Raw genomic sequence first — 18492 nt, forward strand, 5'->3', positions numbered from 1 at the left:
CATTCTTCTCAAGCCAGTGCTTATAATTCTTTCAGGGCAGACAACGAGCATGCCTGTTCGGTTTGGGTTTTTTGCTCTGAGAGTCCCATTGGTTTACAGTGAAGTTGCTGTAGATCTTGCCTGAGTCTTTTATGATCCCTGCCATCCAGCCAGGAGCTGTGACTGCTCTGTAACCTTCTTAGATTTAGATCTGTTGCTCGTGTTCTCCTCATAGTGTTACAGAGCAGCAGAGCCCATCCATACTGATGTCTTAATACCATTCTCTCCTTCTTGGATTTATAGGGTAAAATAAACCCTCTGCCATAGAAGTGCTTATTGATTACTGAAGTACATAATAAAGCCTAAGAATAAAGTAAGACCAAGTAATCGGTTCTGTTCCTGGGGGATGACAATAAACTCTGGCCGAGGCAGCCTCTGAAGGTTGCCTTTTACCTTGGAGCTAGGAGGCTCCTTTTTAATTAGTTGTCAAAATAGTAAGCAGCGACTGATAGAAACCAGACAAAAAGAGTACATACTGTATGGTTCCATTTATATAAAATTTTAGAAAATACCTACTCATCTATAGTGACGGAAGGCACATCAGTGATGTGGGAAGGGACCCGAGAGAGGGATAGAAGCTTTGGGGAGGGATGGATGGGTTCACTGTCTTGATGGTGGTGATGGCTTCACAGGTGGGTACACATATATGAAAAGCTATCAAATTGTGCATTTTAAATATGTGCCTTTTACCAATGTCAGTTATATCTCAATAAAGCCACAAAAAAATAGTGAATAGTATCCCATAAAGAGACAGTTCATGGCTCACTCTGTGCTAGAAAAACTTTCTCTTTTCTTAGGAAGCTATATTTTGATGAACATTTAGGAGAAATTGCGAGACTACATTTCACCTTCACCTTTAGCTAAACAGGGGTTTTAGAAGACTGAAAGATGCCACCGAAAATTTTTAAAAAGGCATTAGAAGGTAGGACAGCCCTCTTTCTTCATTTTTCTTCCCCACATCTGAACCTTAAAGGTGCCTTTTAACGTAACTTTTTACTAAAACAAAAAAAGGTGTTTAGAAAATACTATTAATTCTTTGCTCTCACCACCCCCCACCCTTCTGCCATTACATTTCCCCCACCCAGAAAAGAGATTCTACAGTGCAGAAGTAAAAACTACTCCAAAATGTTGGCAGTCTAAAAGCAGACAGGCATTTTCAACACAAAGAGATGTTTGTTTTCCTTGCATTTTAACTCTTAATTTTTGACACAGTGGGGAACTCCAGCATGGCTGCCATTTAAAATGTAACAATGCCATGCAGCTCTGATTGCCTCTGTCACAGGGGTGTTGTGACTGAAGGCCAGGAGACAAAGCAAATGAGGCCAGAGACAGTGCCTGCTGCTGAGGTGCTGGTCCATTTCTCCACCTGCATTTGAATTTGTCTTTTCTCTGGCTAACTGCTTTTCTGCCCTGATGAGGAGTCACTCGGGGAGACTGAAGCTGGAATTTGTACAACCTCTTTCAGTCCCCTTGATTTTAATCAGAAATACACAATTATTCTTTTCCTCCAAATAGAGAAACTCAATCCCCATTTTAAATTCAATTATTGTAATTGCAGCATTCAGAAAAATAGCACATTCATTTTCTAATAAGAGATTGTGGATACCAAATTACTGCATATAGTATGTCAAAACAGGAAACTTGAGACTGGCAAACCAGTGGGTGTTTTTATCTTGGCAATTTGTATTTTCTTGCAGACAATTTATAGTAATCCTACCCTTCCTTGTTTATGATATAGAAGACTAGGTTTTCAAGCCATCCTAAAATAAAGACTGTTGTTTTTGGGTACCGTTTAATTGAAAATCTCTGTAATGAGTATGAGGAATTCTACAAAGGGCAAAAGTGAAGGCAGATACCCAATAAAGAGAAGAAGAAAAAGGAATCACTTTAGGATCCTATGTGATGGGAGCCTAAGGTGTCTTTGGATCTTCTTGAACCATTCTCATTATCTCAAGCCCTATTTATATTCCTTTAGCCGAGCTTCTCACTATTTTGCATTTGTAAAAAAAAAAAAAAAAAAGGAAATCTGGTTGGTGAGAAGTTGATAATGTGACCATTATGTCTTAGCAATATGAGAGCGCCACTGTCCCTCTTCCTGCTCAATTCCAGTTGCTCTAGTTGGCTTGAAGTGACTCAAATGTAAAAATAAATATAGTTTTTTATTTTTAGTTTCCTGATTTTCATAAAAGAGTAACCCTTAAGATCTGATTTCTCCAAGTACATGCTATTATTTTCTTAGGATTTACTGTCACCTCAAAATTCTATCCATGTCAGCCGGGCATGGTGGCTCATGCCTGTAATCCCAGCACTTTGGGAGGCTGAGGTGGGTGGATCTTCTGAGGTCAGGAGTTTGAGACCAGCCTGGCCAACCTGGTGAAACCCTGTCTGTACTAAAAATACAAAACATTAGCGCATGCCTATAGTCCCAACTACGGGAGGCTGAGGCAGGTGAATTGCTTGAACCCAGGAGGTGGAAGTTGCAGTGAGCCAAGATCGCACCACTGTGCTCCAGCCTGGGCAATGGAGTGAGACTCTGTCTCAGGGAAAAAAAAAAATTATACCCATCTTTTTCACAGACACATTCAGACACCTGCCACACTTTCAGATCTTTTAGTGTTTATGCCGCCAACCACTGTCTCTCTCTTGATCTCCTCACTTAGACACTTCCCATGCTACAGTAGCTACAGGTATTTTGTTACTGTAATGTATTAATTCTTTTACATATACTTATTGAGCTTCAGGCGGAGCAAGATATGAGCAAACTCTGAGATACTGTCAAGGAAACTAGCCAACAGTGTTGGAGGTGCTAGAAACCAACAGCTAAGGTACAGCCAGAGAAGTCAGAGCCCTGGAAAGCTTCCATGTGGAAGACGAAACAGTCATTTCCATGTGTCCTGAAAGGGTGGTGGTTTGTTGGACCCTTGAGTGCCTACTAAGTGCCAGGTACTTTAGTTATATTCTCTCAGCGAATCCCCATTTTTGCAGTTACCTCTGGGAATTTTTATCTCTTGTCAAGATTACTCTCTGGGTTGATTTTGGTAAATCAGTCCTTAAATCAATCTCGAATATAAATAATCTCGGTGACTACGGCTCTCCAAAGTATCTCCTAATTCTGATTGGTCAGAATCGCTAGACAGAGTGTAAAGTGTCTAGCTTCCTACTTGCACCACTAATCACCTGGTGTTTTTGTTATCCTTTCTGTCTATCTGTGTATTTGTTTATTTTTCCAACCTAACTTTGAACATTTTAATAATATCAGAGCCCATATGCACGATGCACAGCGTAACTTACAAATTTAAACTCCAAATCTTGTACCTATGTGTTTCACTTCAGTCCCTGTACACAGGTTACTATTTGAAGAATAAGTCCAAGCTACATCCATCCCAAAAAACCATTCAAGAACCTAAAGGAACGCTTCAAAATTTCAGCTCTAAAGTGTCTTGCTTTTTTCGTTTTTTATCAGTGAAATAAAACTATTATTTTTATTTTTTTATTTTTTTTATTATACTTTAAGTTCTAGGGTACATGTGCATAACATGCAGGTTTGTTACATATGTATACTTGTGCCATGTTGGTGTGCTGCACCCATCAACTCGTCAGCACCCATCAATTCATCATTTATATCACGTATAACTCCCCAATGCAATCCCTCCCCCTCCCCCCTCCCCATGATAGGCCCCAGTGTGTGATGTTCCCCTTCCCGAGTCCAAGTGATCTCATTGTTCAGTTCCCACCTATGAGTGAGAGAACATGCGGTGTTTGGTTTTCTGTTCTTGTGATAGTTTGCTAAGAATGATGGTTTCCAGCTGCATCCATGTCCCTACAAAGGACGCAAACTCATCCTTTTTTATGGCTGCATAGTATTCCATGGTGTCTATGTGCCACATTTTCTTAATCCAGTCTGTCACAGATGGACATTTGGGTTGATTCCAAGTCTTTGCTATTGTGAATAGTGCCGCAATAAACATACGTGTGCATGTGTCTTTGTAGTAGAATAATTTATAATCCTTTGGGTATATACCCAGTAGTGGGATGGCTGGGTCATATGGTACATCTAGTTCTAGATCCTTGAGGAATTGCCATACTGTTTTCCATAATGGTTGAACTAGTTTACAATCCCACCAACAGTGTAAAAGTGTTCCTATTTCTCCACATCCTCTCCAACACCTGTTGTTTCCTGACTTTTTAATGATTGCCATTCTAACTGGTGTGAGATGGTATCTCATTGTGGTTTTGATTTGCATTTCTCTGATGACGAGTGATGATGAGCACTTTTTCATGTGTCTGTTGGCTGTATGAATGTCTTCTTTTGAGAAATGTCTGTTCATATCCTTTGCCCGCTTTTTGATGGGGTTGTTTGTTTTTTTCTTGTATATTTGTTTGAGTTCTTTGTAGATTCTGGATATTAGCCCTTTGTCAGATGAGTAGATTGCAAAAATGTTCTCCCATTCTGTAGGTTGCCTGTTCACTCTGATGGTAGTTTCTTTTGCTGTGCAGAAGCTCTTTAGTTTAATTAGATCCCATTTGTCAATTTTGGCTTTTGCTGCCGTTGCTTTTGGTGTTTTAGACATGAAGTCCTTGCCCATGCCTATGTCCTGAATGGTACTACCTAGATTTTCTTCTAGGGTTTTTATGGTATTAGGTCTAACATTTAAGTCTCTAATCCATCTTGAATTAATCTTCGTATAAGGAGTAAGGAAAGGATCTAGTTTCAGCTTTCTACTTATGGCTAGCCAATTTTCCCAGCACCATTTATTAAATAGGGAATCCTTTCCCCGTTTCTTGTTTCTCTCAGGTTTGTCAAAGATCAGATGGCTGTAGATGTGTGGTATTATTTCTGAGGACTCTGTTCTGTTCCATTGGTCTATATCTCTGTTTTGGTACCAGTACCATGCTGTTTTGGTTACTGTAGCCTTGTAGTATAGTTTGAAGTCAGGTAGCGTGACGCCTCCAGCTTTGTCCTTTTGACTTAGGATTGTCTTGGCAATGCAGGCTCTTTTTTGGTTCCATATGAACTTTAAAGCAGGTTTTTCCAATTCTGTGAAGAAACTCATTGGTAGCTTGATGGGGATGGCATTGAATCTATAAATAACCTTGGGCAGTATGGCCATTTTCACGATATTGATTCTTCCTATCCATGAGCATGGTATGTTCTTCCATTTGCTTGTGTCCTCTTTTATTTCAGTGAGCAGTGGTTTGTAGTTCTCCTTGAAGAGGTCCTTTACATCCCTTGTAAGTTGGATTCCTAGGTATTTTATTCTCTTTGAAGCAATTGTGAATGGAAGTTCATTCCTGATTTGGCTCTCTGCTTGTCTGTTACTGGTGTATAAGAATGCTTGTGATTTTTGCACATTAATTTTGTATCCTGAGACTTTGCTGAAGTTGCTTATCAGCTTAAGGAGATTTTGGGCTGAGACGATGGGGTTTTCTAAATATATAATCATGTCATCTGCAAACAGGGACAATTTGACTTCTTCTTTTCCTAACTGGATACCCTTTATTTCTTTCTCTTGCCTGATTGCCCTAGCCAGAACTTCCAAGACTATGTTGAATAGGAGTGGTGAGAGAGGGCATCCCTCTCTTGTGCCAGTTTTCAAAGGGGATTTTTCCAGTTTTTGCCCGTTCAGTATGATATTAGCTGTGGGTTTGTCATAAATAGCTCTTATTATTTTGAGGTACGTTCCATCAGTACCGAATTTATTGAGCGTTTTTAGCATGAAGGGCTAAAACTATTATTTACCTGGAAGATTCTTCTTGTTGCTCACTTCGTTGAGAGGGAATGGTGGTTTTGTTTGTTTGGGTTGTTGTTACTGTTTTCATATAGCATAGTATTGAGTCTTTAAACACATCCTGAGCAGAAATCCTTGCAGAATATGACTTCCCCTCTGGCAATAAAATGGTACAAAAGTTCAACCCAACATTAAAATAATTAGTAAGTTACCCTGTTGTTGTGTGTGATGTAACATATCCTTCATGGAAATAACTGGAAAAATGAAACTATTGGTATGTCTTTCTCATTGCTTTCACATACCTGGACTCATTTAATTCTCACAAAAATCCTGTGGGGTGTGCCTCATCGCCATTCACTGGTTAAGAAAAGTAGACTCTGAGAATTAAGTTCCTTTCCAACCACGGCATGATTATTAAGTGAAGGGGTCAGAATTTGAACCTACGTCAGCCTCAGACTGAATGAGCACTTTCTGTGAGCCAGAGACTGTGCTCAGTCCCTCTTAAAGGAGAGCTGTCTTCCCTGGAGTAGAAATACAACTGACTAGCTGCATTCACTGCTGCTTGTAGGCACTGCAATCGCTTTTCAGTTTCAGCTTGCCTCTGTACTTCACCAAGCAATCAATCAGGAAAATATTTTGAAGTAGTTTCTTTGTATATCCTGAGAGAGGGAGTGAGATGGTACATTATACTGGCTAAGAACATGAACTTTGAAGGACATAACTGGGTTCAAGTACCATCTCTGTCATTGGAAGGCTTACTTATCTTCTCATCTCTAAAATGGAAGGATGGTAATATAATACTTCCTTCTAGAGCTGTTGTCAGGATTCTTTGTGTTTTGTTTGTTTGTTTCTTTATTTTGGACAGGGTCTCCCTCTGTCACCCAGGCTAGAGCACAATGACACGATCACAGCTCACTGCAGCCTTGACCTTCTGGGCTCAAGCAGTCCACCCACCTCAGCCTCCCGGGTAGCTGGGACCACAGACATGCATAACCATACCTGCTAATTTTAAAATTTTTTTGCAGAGACAGGGGTCTCACTATGTTGCCCAGGCTGGTCTTGAACTTCTGGGCTCAAGCGATCATCCCGCCTCGCTCTTCCAAAGTGCTGGGATAACAGGCATAAGACATCGCGCCTGGCCTCAGTATTCTTTTTTAATGAATGCCAGCTGTTGGTTGGCATTTCTAGAGGAAAACATGCTCTGCAGTTGTTCCTGTGGAGGAACCCTGAAAGATGTAAAATGCACTTCAACAACCAGACTTTTTCAAAAGCTCTCTATTTTCAAAATAGAGAGCTCAGGGCTGCCCCGCCATCATGGACACCCCATCTCTCCTTTAGCTTGAGATGGACATTGACCCTTTGGCTGGGAATTGAGTCATGTAGGTGACACTTAGCATGGAAAGCCGTAGCTACATTCAGTGTCTCACAACCTTAGTGGTGGAAGAAAGAATGGTTGCAGCAGCTTCATTACCTGGGGAAAAAGAACTTGGAATTCCAAGCACTTTAAGAAAGATGCTTTTACTTTGAGTGTTGGAGAAAATAGAACAATTACCTATTGAAGACAAAGTGGATGAAAAGACACCTCTGTTCATACTATACTGATCATGTAATCTATCCAGATTCGTTCTGCCTTCCTGAAGGTGATTCAAGCCTGCTGGCTGTGCCTTTCCTTCCCCAGGATACATAGGGCACACAGTGATCACCTGAGATTCCCAGCTGCACTCAGACATTTCCTACTCCAAGAGAAGATTCCTCAAAGGACTAAAGCACCACAGGCAGCATCAGATAATGTGGAATGAGTGGAAGGAGGGAGGGAGGAGGAATCCATAAATCATCCAATTGTTGTTGAGCATCTTGAGGGCCCTCAAGAATGCACTAGACCCTATGATGATTTCAGGGACAACCAGCCTGTACTTTCTGAGCTACTCACTGCCTTCCTGGGGAGCAAGACTTGTATATGTGAAATCAGTGAAGAATTTATGCAAGACATATATGAAATCAGTGAAGAATTCTGTTCTATCTAGACTAGAGCCAGGTAGATTTCCAACACCTGGCTCACGTGCTTTTTGAAAAAAGGTATTTAGTCTTACTGAAGGAATGAATGGATGGATGGATGGATGGATGGATGGATGGATGGATGGATGGATGGGTGGGTGGGTGGATGGGTGGTTTCTAACATCTATTGATTGCTTCGGATGTATCAGGCACTGTTCTAGACATTTTTATGTTTATTACATATGTACTTAAACAAATTATACATTTATTAACTCAATTTATGTTCTTAGCAACACTATGAGATACATACTGTCAGTAGCCCCATTTAATAGATGAGGAAACTGAACAGAGAGGTTAAGTTCCTGACTAGAGGTTTCAGATGATATACAGTACAGGCAGGCTTTGCACCCTGGCAGTCTGGCTCTGTAGTTATATATGAAGGAGAATGATGTAGCCTTTTCAAAAACTGTTGGCATCTTGGTTCACATTGAAAGCTACCAGGCTTTGTTATCTGTTCCTCTGGCTTTGGCTTCCTGAGTCTTAAGCACCTTCCTCTTTTCTAGAACATAGACCAGCTTGAACCAACCCTCTGTGATTCCACCCCGCCTCTCCCCTGGCCCCGCCAGGCCTCTCATTTGTAGTTTCTCTTACCGAGCACATTTCTAAACGAGGACGGTTGCTCTGCTTTAAGGACATACAAATGGCTTGCCCTCACCTGTCAAGCATGATCCTTGTATTTTACCAGGCCCATTATGAACGCAATCTTTCTGTCGAAAATTTGCATACCTCCTTTCTTGAAAAGTAATGACAGCAATTTCTTTCCCTCCGCTCACTTTCTGAGTGTCTCATTTAACGGCACCTGTGAAACCGACAGGCACAGAGATGAGAAGTGAAAGAGAGCAGTTGATTAAATCATCATCAAGTCGGGCCTCAGAAAGTCAATTCTGCTTGCCGTCTGCAATGATATCCTTTTATCTTAAAGTAATGAGCTATGGCACTTTTGCATCGGGTAATGCGATAAGTTCTATTAGCATGTTCCATTTGCCTCACAAGCAAGGGCAAGTCATTTTAGCTAGCTCATATCACTGCAATCAAAGCAATTGGCTTCCCAGGCAGAGAAGAAAGGGAAAAGGCTCAGGGTGATTTCTATGGATCACAACACAGCGTAAAAAATAGACTCTTGTATTATTTTAACCCATAACATACTTTTCCTTTTTACTCATCGTCAAATTTGGGTTTTATTAGCTTACACAGGACTCCAAAAAGAATCCAGCATTAGATGAAGCAAACCTGGGGGTAGGGGCTCAGGCCCCACCCAGAGCAACAAGAAACTATATATGGGAAGGGAAAATTGCCCCATTACATAGGGGTCACAAATAGAATTCTGCTAAAGAACACAGGCAAAGATGTCTTTCTGATAGTAACACTGTAGTCTCATAATAAACTCTTGCTTCACACCATCTTCAAAGTCATTTGTAATGGGTCCCCAGGCAAGTACGGATTAATGCTATTGATGACTTAGAATCAGTAAATCAATGACAGAGAAGCAAAGGATCTGTTGCTTAAGCTTAAAAGAGATCATTTACAAATCACTGGGCCCCAGACTGTCAGTTTTACCTTTGGACAAGAGACTTATTTTTCTGAGTTTGGCAACCGCTGAGGTTTGTGAACTCTGGGTTTTAAGTAAATTTCATCTTTGGGGTTTATGTATATTTATACTTGGCAAAATGTGACTTCCTTTCTTAGGGGAAAAGAAGCTGAACTCCCCAAAGATTTGTGAAATATTCACTTCCAACCCCAATTCTAATAAAGCCAACAATACTTTAATGATCTGTGGAAATTTACAGCATACAGATTGATTTATGAAAGATACCTGGATTTCAAAGTGACAAAAAGGAAATATATATATTATAATTTAATTTGTGAGCTTTAAAACTTCAAGTTTAGGCCGGGCGCGGTGGCTCACGCCTGTAATCCCAGCACTTTGGGAGGCCGAGGCGGGTGGATCACGAGGTCAGGAGATCGAGACTATCCTGGCTAACACGGTGAAACCCCATCTCTACTAAAAATGTAAAATATTAGCCGGGCGTGGCAGCAGGCGCCTGTAGTCCCAGCTACTCGGGAGGCTGAGGCAGGAGAATGGCGTGAACCCGGGAAGCGGAGCTTGCAGTGAGCCGAGATTGCACCACTGCACTCCGGCCTGGGCGACTAAGCGAGACTCTGTCTCAAAAAAAAAAAAAAAAAAAAGCTTCAAGTTTGGACAACCTGATTTCTGTCAATATATTTGCACTTCTAATGGGTGGTAGAATGAACCTAGCACATAGTAGTTATGTGAAAGTTGTTGGTTGAAAGTGTGATTATCTGAGACACTGGAGGGGGAATAAGAAGTGTTTCCTTAGCCCCCTTAGATCACACTGGTTATTTGAGCTCTGGCCAGTTCAAACGGAGAACTTGCCAAAATGTCAGATTCTGAGAACTCCCCCATGCAGGATTGCTGGGTTATCAGTACCAAATTCCAGAGGCTTCTGAGAGTTGATTCTCTGTTGTATCTCCTGAACAATTGAAGACTGGTGGACCTCATATTATTTTCAAATGGGCTTATTAGGTGATTGCCAAAAGCTTTATTCTTGTAAACTGCTGTTTGCAACATGAATCTTTGAATTAGGCTTTCATTTTATCTGAACTATTTTATTTGATCAGGCATAGTTACTGTTAAGATAGAGGGGAGGAGTCAATGGCATTCTTTTACAGTCAGTAAGAATACGGTCTGAGTAAGAACATTTTCAGGATTAAAAATTTTAAAATTTCTAGGGCCCCAGTAGCTTTAAATTTCACTTAGTCCAAAACCAATATGAGAGCAATGTAAACAATGTGAAAATAGGGCTTTGTGGATTGATGAAAAACAGGCAGCATCAGAGCTGCCATGTGTGGCACAAAATGGCGGCCCATTTTTACATGAGCAAAGGACTGGGCAGCTGGGCAGGGGATGGTAAACATGTTTTTAGTCACCATGCTGCTATCTTACTTCTTTAAATAAGAAAATAAGTGTCATGTTTTCTGCAGGTGGCTTCTTCTGAAATTGCTTTTAGGTGAGGGATGTCTTTAAGGTCTCAGGCAAACTGCCTGCCCCAAAGGGGAATCGATTTGTTTTGTCACTGGCAAAGTTAAATTATACTTGATGTTAGATATTGTAGTTTACAAGTTGGGGTTCTCCCTCATTTTCCTCTCATTTCCTTTAGGCAGAAACAAGAATGAAATAACTTTGTTCAGTAGTGGTATTCAGCCCTGACATCTTTGGTGACAATGATAAATGGATTTGAGATACGAAATAACTGTTCCAGCAAGGTCCATTGAGCAGAATAGAGAGCAATGCCCTCCTCAATGTCATTGTATGTGATATATTCAATGATTGCCACTCTCTGCTTAAGAATGCATTCCACCACAAGGTACCTAGAATTCCATCTTGTTCCTACATTCTGAATGAGACAGAGAGATGTCACAGATCTTGGCTCATTTCAATTTGGACCAGAGTCTTAAAACACAGATACTGAGATTCCCAAATGAAAATGAAAAATATTTGCTTTTGAAGAAGTGTAATAAAGTCCTAATCGCATCTTTTCTGAGCCTTTTAATGTAAGACATTTGCTTCTGGGCCCCAACTCTAGGCTCTGCTAACAATTTTAACCTCCCTCAGTGTGTTCACACATACATCTCTTTGCATTAAGCAATCATATTAGTGTTTCCTGTACTTTCTCTTTGGAATCACCTGCCTTTTAAATCATACTTTGCTTATGCTGCATGGACTCAACCACAGTTTGAACAATACTCAAGAGGAATGAGATTGACTTATTAGTATAATTGAGCACCTATTGTGTCCCAAGGCCTAGAGGTACAAAGATAAGCAAGGCACTGTCCTTACATGGAGCTCATTCTCTGGTAGGAAAGACTATTGTGGCAAACAACTGCAGTACAGTTTTGTAAGGGATGGAGACAGAAGCAATTAAGTTTTTCCGGAAAAGTAATGGAAGATTCAAAAAAGGAACTATGTTTCGAAGGTGAATGTCAGGCTTTTAGGTAGAAACTTGGAGGAATATAATTCCCAGTAGAGGAAATTGTTAAGTGCAGACAACTGATGGCATGACTGAGTGTGAGTGGGTGTGGCTAGAGCAAAGTATGTTAGGATAGTGCCACACAATGCGAGGATGCCAACCAGGGCCAGGCCACAAGCTGTTTGCAACCAACCTGCTGTGAGGTTAGTATGGGCAGTCAAGAGTAAGCATTGGGAAACTTTTAGAGTAACTCAGTAGCATAATTTTGTGTTTCATAAATCTAATAATTTTTTTAAATGTATTTCATATGTATTTGTTTTTCTTTTTTATTTTTCAAGAACTTGACTTTTTATTATGTTTTACAAAAGTAATTGTCATAACATATTAGAAATTAAAGAAAGCAAAACAAAAACAAATGGCTCTTCACCGCAGAAAGCTTAAGAAGCATTGTGTTGAGAGAGTGGTTGGGATTTGGGAGTTGAGGGGTATTGGAAACAGAATGTGAAGGGTCTTCATAGGCCTTGTGAAGCATCTGCATCAAATAGAAATTTAGGAAATCCACTCTGGTCAGTAAGGACTTGGATTAGAAAAGGAAGAGAGCATAGACCTTGGAAAGCGGTCATTATCCTCTTGTAATGACAAAATAAAACCCTGAACTAAAGCAGTAGCCATGGCCACAGGGATGGAGAGTTAGAAAGTAGAATCAATAATGTGGGGTGAGAGAGGAAGATAAGTCTGCTCAAGGATCAGGTCAAGGATAAGACTCTTCACTTACGCAGTTGAGTGATTGCTTGGTGATGCTATTACCAAGGGCAATGTGGGAGAGGGGCAAAGGTGAGCAAAGATGTTGAGTCCAGATTTAGATGGATACTTGAGTCTGAGGCATTCGCCGCACTTCAAGAGGGGGCACATACCCAACAGAAGTTTAATAATAGTTAACATTTATCATCTGTACATACTTGGTACCATGCACTAAGTTGTTTACATGTATTAACGCATTCTCCTCTTCTAGCCCTATTTTACAGACAAGTAAACTAAGGCCCAGAGAGTTTAAATAACTTTTCCAAAGTTACACATCTGGCAAATGTGAGCATAGAGATTTTTGAGTTTCAGCATATACATGGTAGAAGGGACCAAGGGAATCTTTAAGGACTCCCTTGAAAGTCACATAGAAACAATAGAACTCCAGATGCAACTCTGGGGAGATGGTGACATTAAAGAATATGCAGAAAAGGAAGGGCCTTGAAAAGAGTCACAAACAGCAATATTGGTGAATGGGTGCAAAGGGAAAAATTCTAGGATGTGCAATTGAAACAATCTAAATACCCAGCACTGGGGAATTCTTTTATTAGATTATGTTACAATCCACACAGCAGATTGCAGTGTTGCCATTTTTTAAAGTGATGTTACAGGACAAATTTTACTGATTAAACTAAAATATTTGACGTGTTATGTGAAAACCAAAGCAGGTTCCAAAATGGTAGGAATTCATTTTTATTTCTTAAAATGCATGTTTGAAATATGAGGAGGATTATATCCTTAAGGCTGGAAAGACTTACACAAATGTATTAAGTGTTTACCTAAGAATTGTAGATTTATGGGTAATTTTTTAAAAAATGTATCCAGTAAATATTTTTTTTGATTTTTTGTTTGTTTGTTTGTGAGATGGAGTCTTGCTCTGTTGCCCAGGGTGGAGTGCAGTGGCGCGATCTTGGCTCACTGCAACCTCTGTCTCCCAGGCTCAAGCCATTCTCCTGACTCAGCTTCCTGAGTAGCTGGGATTACAAGCGCATGCCACCACGCCTGGCTAATTTTTGTATTTTTAGTAGAGATGGCATTTCACCGTGTTGGTCAAGCTGGTCTCGTACTCCTGACCTCATGATCCACCCACCTCAGCCTCCCAAAGTGCTGGGATTACAGGCGTGAGCCCCGTTGCCCAACCATAAATCTGTATTTTCAAAAGGAGAAAGATTGGGTGGGTGGGTTGGTTGGTTGTTTAAGAGTTAAGACCTGTCTGGGAAAGGAAGACCGTGCCTCCAGCAGTTCACTTTTGATTCATGAAACCAGGGGAGGAGACGGTGAAGATGGAGTTGAGCGATTGCAGTATTGGGATGGCTAGAGGACTCAGGTTTAGGAACTAGTCCCTTTCTAACTGTGCATTTGAGGCCTGTGGCCTGGCGTGCACACCTCCTCTTTCTCTCCTTTTGTCTGTGATGGTTTGGGTCATGTCTTTGTCTGAAGGCCGGGTGACCACGAATTCTTACCTGTCATTGCTGTAAGGCCTGGTTGTTCCTTTTTGTCTCTTTTCATTTCTTGCTTTTAAAATGGAGGAAATATTTTTAGCTTTTCACAGCGAGCTTTGAAATCTTGTCATGGAGAGTACTCCGTCACCTCAAGCTGGTAGTTAGTGTGCAACCTGTTTGCTAATAAACCAAAGCAGGACCCCGATGTCAAAATGCTTAAAATGGTCAAATCTGCTGGGACCCCGTCTCTGCATCTGACATGCCTTTTCCATTTCCCAGCCTCATGCAGAACATAAACCTGCATCAGGAGGTGGCTCAATGTGAACTCTTATAAATTGGAGTGGGTATCTAGGGATCGAGGAGCAGACACTTCTTCTTTTAACCTTTGAAGACCAAGAATCATTTGGCCAAAAAAATCCACAGTGTGTTGAACTTAGGGTGTGAAAGCTGTACGGTGTATTAAATGTGAATTTGAGGCCATGAATTCTACCCACACTGACTCTATAAAACAGCCTCCCTTTTTCATAAAGCAGGCCCATAAACCGCTGCCAGTGAAGCAGAAAGACTCCTTAGGACTGTGGCTCGCTTTCCGTCTGGGGTTGTCAACAAACCCCCTTTATGAGTGGAATAGACCTCTTGTATGTGTCGAGCTTCTGGCTTTTTACAGAGTGTGTTAGGAGCCAGGCAAGGCAAACGTTAGGCGCTGTTTGCTGAGTGCATTTATTGCCTTTGCATAATTTATGAGCTGGAGGGGTTGACCATCATTCGTCTCTGCCAGGGGCTGGTACTCGAGGCTCCAGAGAGTGGAGCTGTAAATTGGATGGTGCGCTCCTGCTGAGCTCACGGCAAAGTCCTCGGGTCAGTATGGGAATTTAATACCAGAAATGGAACTGTTTTCTCAGCACACCATGTGGACCCCAGTGCAGCAGAGACTGTTTTGGCAGACTCCACGACTGGCCTTGTCGAGGAGCTGTCACTCACCCGGCATGTTGTGTGGGGAGCCTGAGCATTTTTAATCGGCTTGGCATCCGTGCTGCTTCCATAATGGATACCAGTAGGTCTCAGTTCTTCACCATATGCTTAACTCTGGAGACAAGGTGCTTCTGGGTATATCAGTAATTACTTGATGCAGAATTAAGTGGACCTTGAAATTAGAACTGGACTGTTGGAAAGCAGGAAGCTTAACACTTTGATAGAAATAACCATTCCCAGGGACATACTGCCGTTAGGATAGGGGGCACAGTGGTGGTTCTTTCCCAAATACCCCACTCCTCCTCCTCTCTGCACACCAGATCCTTGGGGAGGTGGGCAAATGCGATGCCTCAGCCTTCAGCTGTCATTGATTACCTCACAAGGAGCTCTGTGAACATCTGGGAACATAAGCCTGCCTGGCAAAATAGTCTTTGCCTTCCACACCCCTCCTGAATTGTGCGTTGTCACTCTTGAAAGTGTGCCCGGATCTTAGGAACCTCACAGAGGGCTTAATTAAAGGCAATGGAGAGATCACACAATCAGGACACTATTGTTCCTCATCCACCTGCGGTTCTAGGGCTTCAAAGTCTTCATCTCTTCCCATTTCTTTCTCAGCTCATTTGACTTATTGTAATAAAGAAACTACTCATCAGGTCAAAGAATGTAAATGTAGACAATCTGAGGTTGGAAGCTGGGTTGGAAATGATGCATTGTACTTGGTTAAATCACTGTCACTGAATATCTGACTAACCTGTGGCACTGAGGAACCAATGGGAGAAGTAGAAAATGTTCTAATCCTCCAGCCTATAAGATTGTGATGTAAGTTCCTAGATGCTTTTTGTACAGAGTGCTTAGTCTGAAAAGAATAAGTAGTCCCCAGGTTGTCTCATAATAGCAAGAAGTCCATTTAGATGGGTGTTCTGTTACTTCCCATTAAAAGCTCTCTAATAGGAGCTTAAACAATAAGGTAACTTAGTGTTTTCTGAATAAAAGTCCTGAGGCAGGCTGCTCTGAGATGGATTCAGTGGTCCAATTCTGTCAGGCTTTTTTCCCTTGGTCCCACTCTGTTGTTTTTGTACTGAGTCTTTTTGCCTCATTTTTGCAAGATGGCTGCTACATATCCAGACATCATGTTCTTACACACTCATGTTCAAAGGCCAGAGGCAGGTGGTTCCTTCTTTTCTTTGTTTACTGGGGAGACAAAATTGTTTCTAGAGCCCTCATCAGATTTCAGAATCTCATTGGCCAAAGATGGGTCTTCCAGTGAGCGACTACAATGCCCAGAGGTTTACCTCTTTTCCCACCTTTAGTTGCAAGAAAAATTGGGAAAGAAAGTACCTGGCATTTTTAACCTCAGAGTGTCAGGAGAAGGTACAGACTAGGGAGAAGGGAGTTGTGATTGGCTGCAGGGATCTAGCCAGCAGTAGCTGCCTACAAGCAAATTTATTTCCTGTTTCTGTTCAAAGCTGTACCAACTCCCATGTCCAGGTGGCCACACTAAAAAACCTTGGCATCATCCTAGATGCATCCCTGTTACTTGCTTCCCATATCCATGTGTTATCAAATCCTGTTGGTTCTACCTTCAGAATTGCTCTGCCATCTGCTTCTCCCTTCCTAAACCGTGGCACCACCCTGGGTTAGACAGTGGAATGGCTGCCAAACTGCTCTCCCTGTGACCTGTTTTTTCCCCACTGTGCACTCTCTCCACAGTCCCACAGGAAGTCATCCTCATGGAAGCAGCTCTGATCATGCCACACCCCTGCTAGTGTCTGTATCCCAGCTTCATGTCTTACTGCTAAACGGAAGGCTCCTTTAGAGCCAGGCCTGTATCTCAGGTGAATTTCAGTCTAGTTTAGCAGTTCCTTATCAAGGGCTATTGAGTGAATGAATGGATATATTATCTGCTGAGCTTTACTCTAACGAAACACATCCCCCAGTTTTTCATTGAATATTGAATTAGAAAACACTTCATTTTTTTTAAGTTGTGTTCTTTTTTCCTTTGCTTATCGTGAGGAACCCAAAGATTGGGGTTAATTATTAATTATCACTCTCTGCTTATCCCAAACCAACTAAATGGTTGGAATTTGGGATCTGTTTGATATGATCTGAGTCTATGGCCCTAAAGCATATCTGTTTGCCCATATTTTTGATTTACTACCCTGACCTCTTGTCTTCGGCATACTTTTTACAGGGAGTGTGCCTTCTATTCTCTGGGCCTCTAAACTGGAACAGGCAGCCATCACCAGTGGTGAGCCTTGGCCATTATGTTCTGTTTCCTTCAAAGTTCAAATGAGTGACTGCAATGCCCAGAGGTTTACCTCTTTTCCTGTAGAAAAGCACCGGGAGAGATACAGCCATTCACAGTAACTGAAGATAGAATGTCTTCGTTAAGAAATTGATTTTGCTCTGAATTTCATTGAACAATCTTGATTCACCTTAATCCTGTGGCTGACTCCTAGAGGGCCATCGCCTCTACCCTGCTGTGGTGGGAGGGAAGCACTCACTTGTATGATTGAGCACCTTGCTGGACTGACCTGAGGAAGAGCCACAGAGTACAGGCATCAGATGAAATGAACAAAACACCTTTTTTGCATCTGGATAGCATTTTGTTTCAGATGCTGTTTACTAGAACTTGAGCTCGAGAAACTCTTTCCAAGAAGACAGCATTTTTTATTTCCTTTACTTATCTTGCACTTTTTTTGTAAGAGGGTTGGGGGATGAGGCATCAAAAGCAAAAACATACTCAATTCTTACACTAACCCTTATTCTCTTGTCTTCATTTTCAGTGTGACAGTGACAGTGACCAGGAAGAGAAGGTAAGACGCCCCCCCACCCCGCATTGTGGGCACAGCACATAACAGACTGTGAACACCAGAGTCCTCCCACACACAGCTACAGGGTGGGATGCCAGCTTCATGTTGACAGGACCTTTTCTCTTTAGGAAAGATGGGCATAATTCACACGGTGACATTTCCTGTGCTATGACACGTTTAATTTGTCAGATCTACTTTTTTTTTTAAACAAGACCTTTAATATTGCATATATGTGACACTGAGTTTTTACTTTATGGAAGATGACTCATAGACCCAAAAACATTTTAAAAGACAAAATTATTTATTTTAATAACCATCTGATTTTTTAAAATCCATGATGAGAACATTAAACTTGCTAGTATGCATTTATAATGTCATTTCTGCATTTATTTTACTGACCCATATGCTTTTCTGTACCTATTGGCCTTCTTGATAGAAATGTTAATGGTATGTGTCTAGGAATCTCATCATGGGGTACGGTGGGCAAGGGAGGTCTGATGGGCACTGCCCTCTTCCCATCGGGGCAGACAGCCAGGTAGGAGGACAGTTCTTCCAGCAGGTACATGCTCTATTTCGAGGCTCATGGGCACCAGCCTCTGTGTATCCAGATCAACATGGATCAAGAAAAGGAACTCAGTTTCTGAGGTTCCAG

General features: G+C 41.5%; 1 protein-coding gene across 1 annotated transcript in view; it reads left to right on the top strand.

Annotated features, from left to right (window-relative positions):
* The window catches only part of LOC104672940 (autism susceptibility gene 2 protein-like), an 877014-nt gene extending 859129 nt beyond the window's left edge, over window positions 1-17885 (top strand). The window contains exon 5 of the mRNA XM_030931977.1: window positions 17814-17885. Within this exon, the coding sequence (XP_030787837.1) occupies window positions 17814-17885 (72 nt within the window). The remainder of the gene's footprint in view (window positions 1-17813) is intronic.
* The last annotated feature ends 607 nt before the right edge of the window (window positions 17886-18492 follow it).

This window comes from Rhinopithecus roxellana, chromosome 6, assembly GCF_007565055.1.
Source record: "Rhinopithecus roxellana isolate Shanxi Qingling chromosome 6, ASM756505v1, whole genome shotgun sequence".
Classification (NCBI taxonomy): domain Eukaryota; kingdom Metazoa; phylum Chordata; class Mammalia; order Primates; family Cercopithecidae; genus Rhinopithecus; species Rhinopithecus roxellana.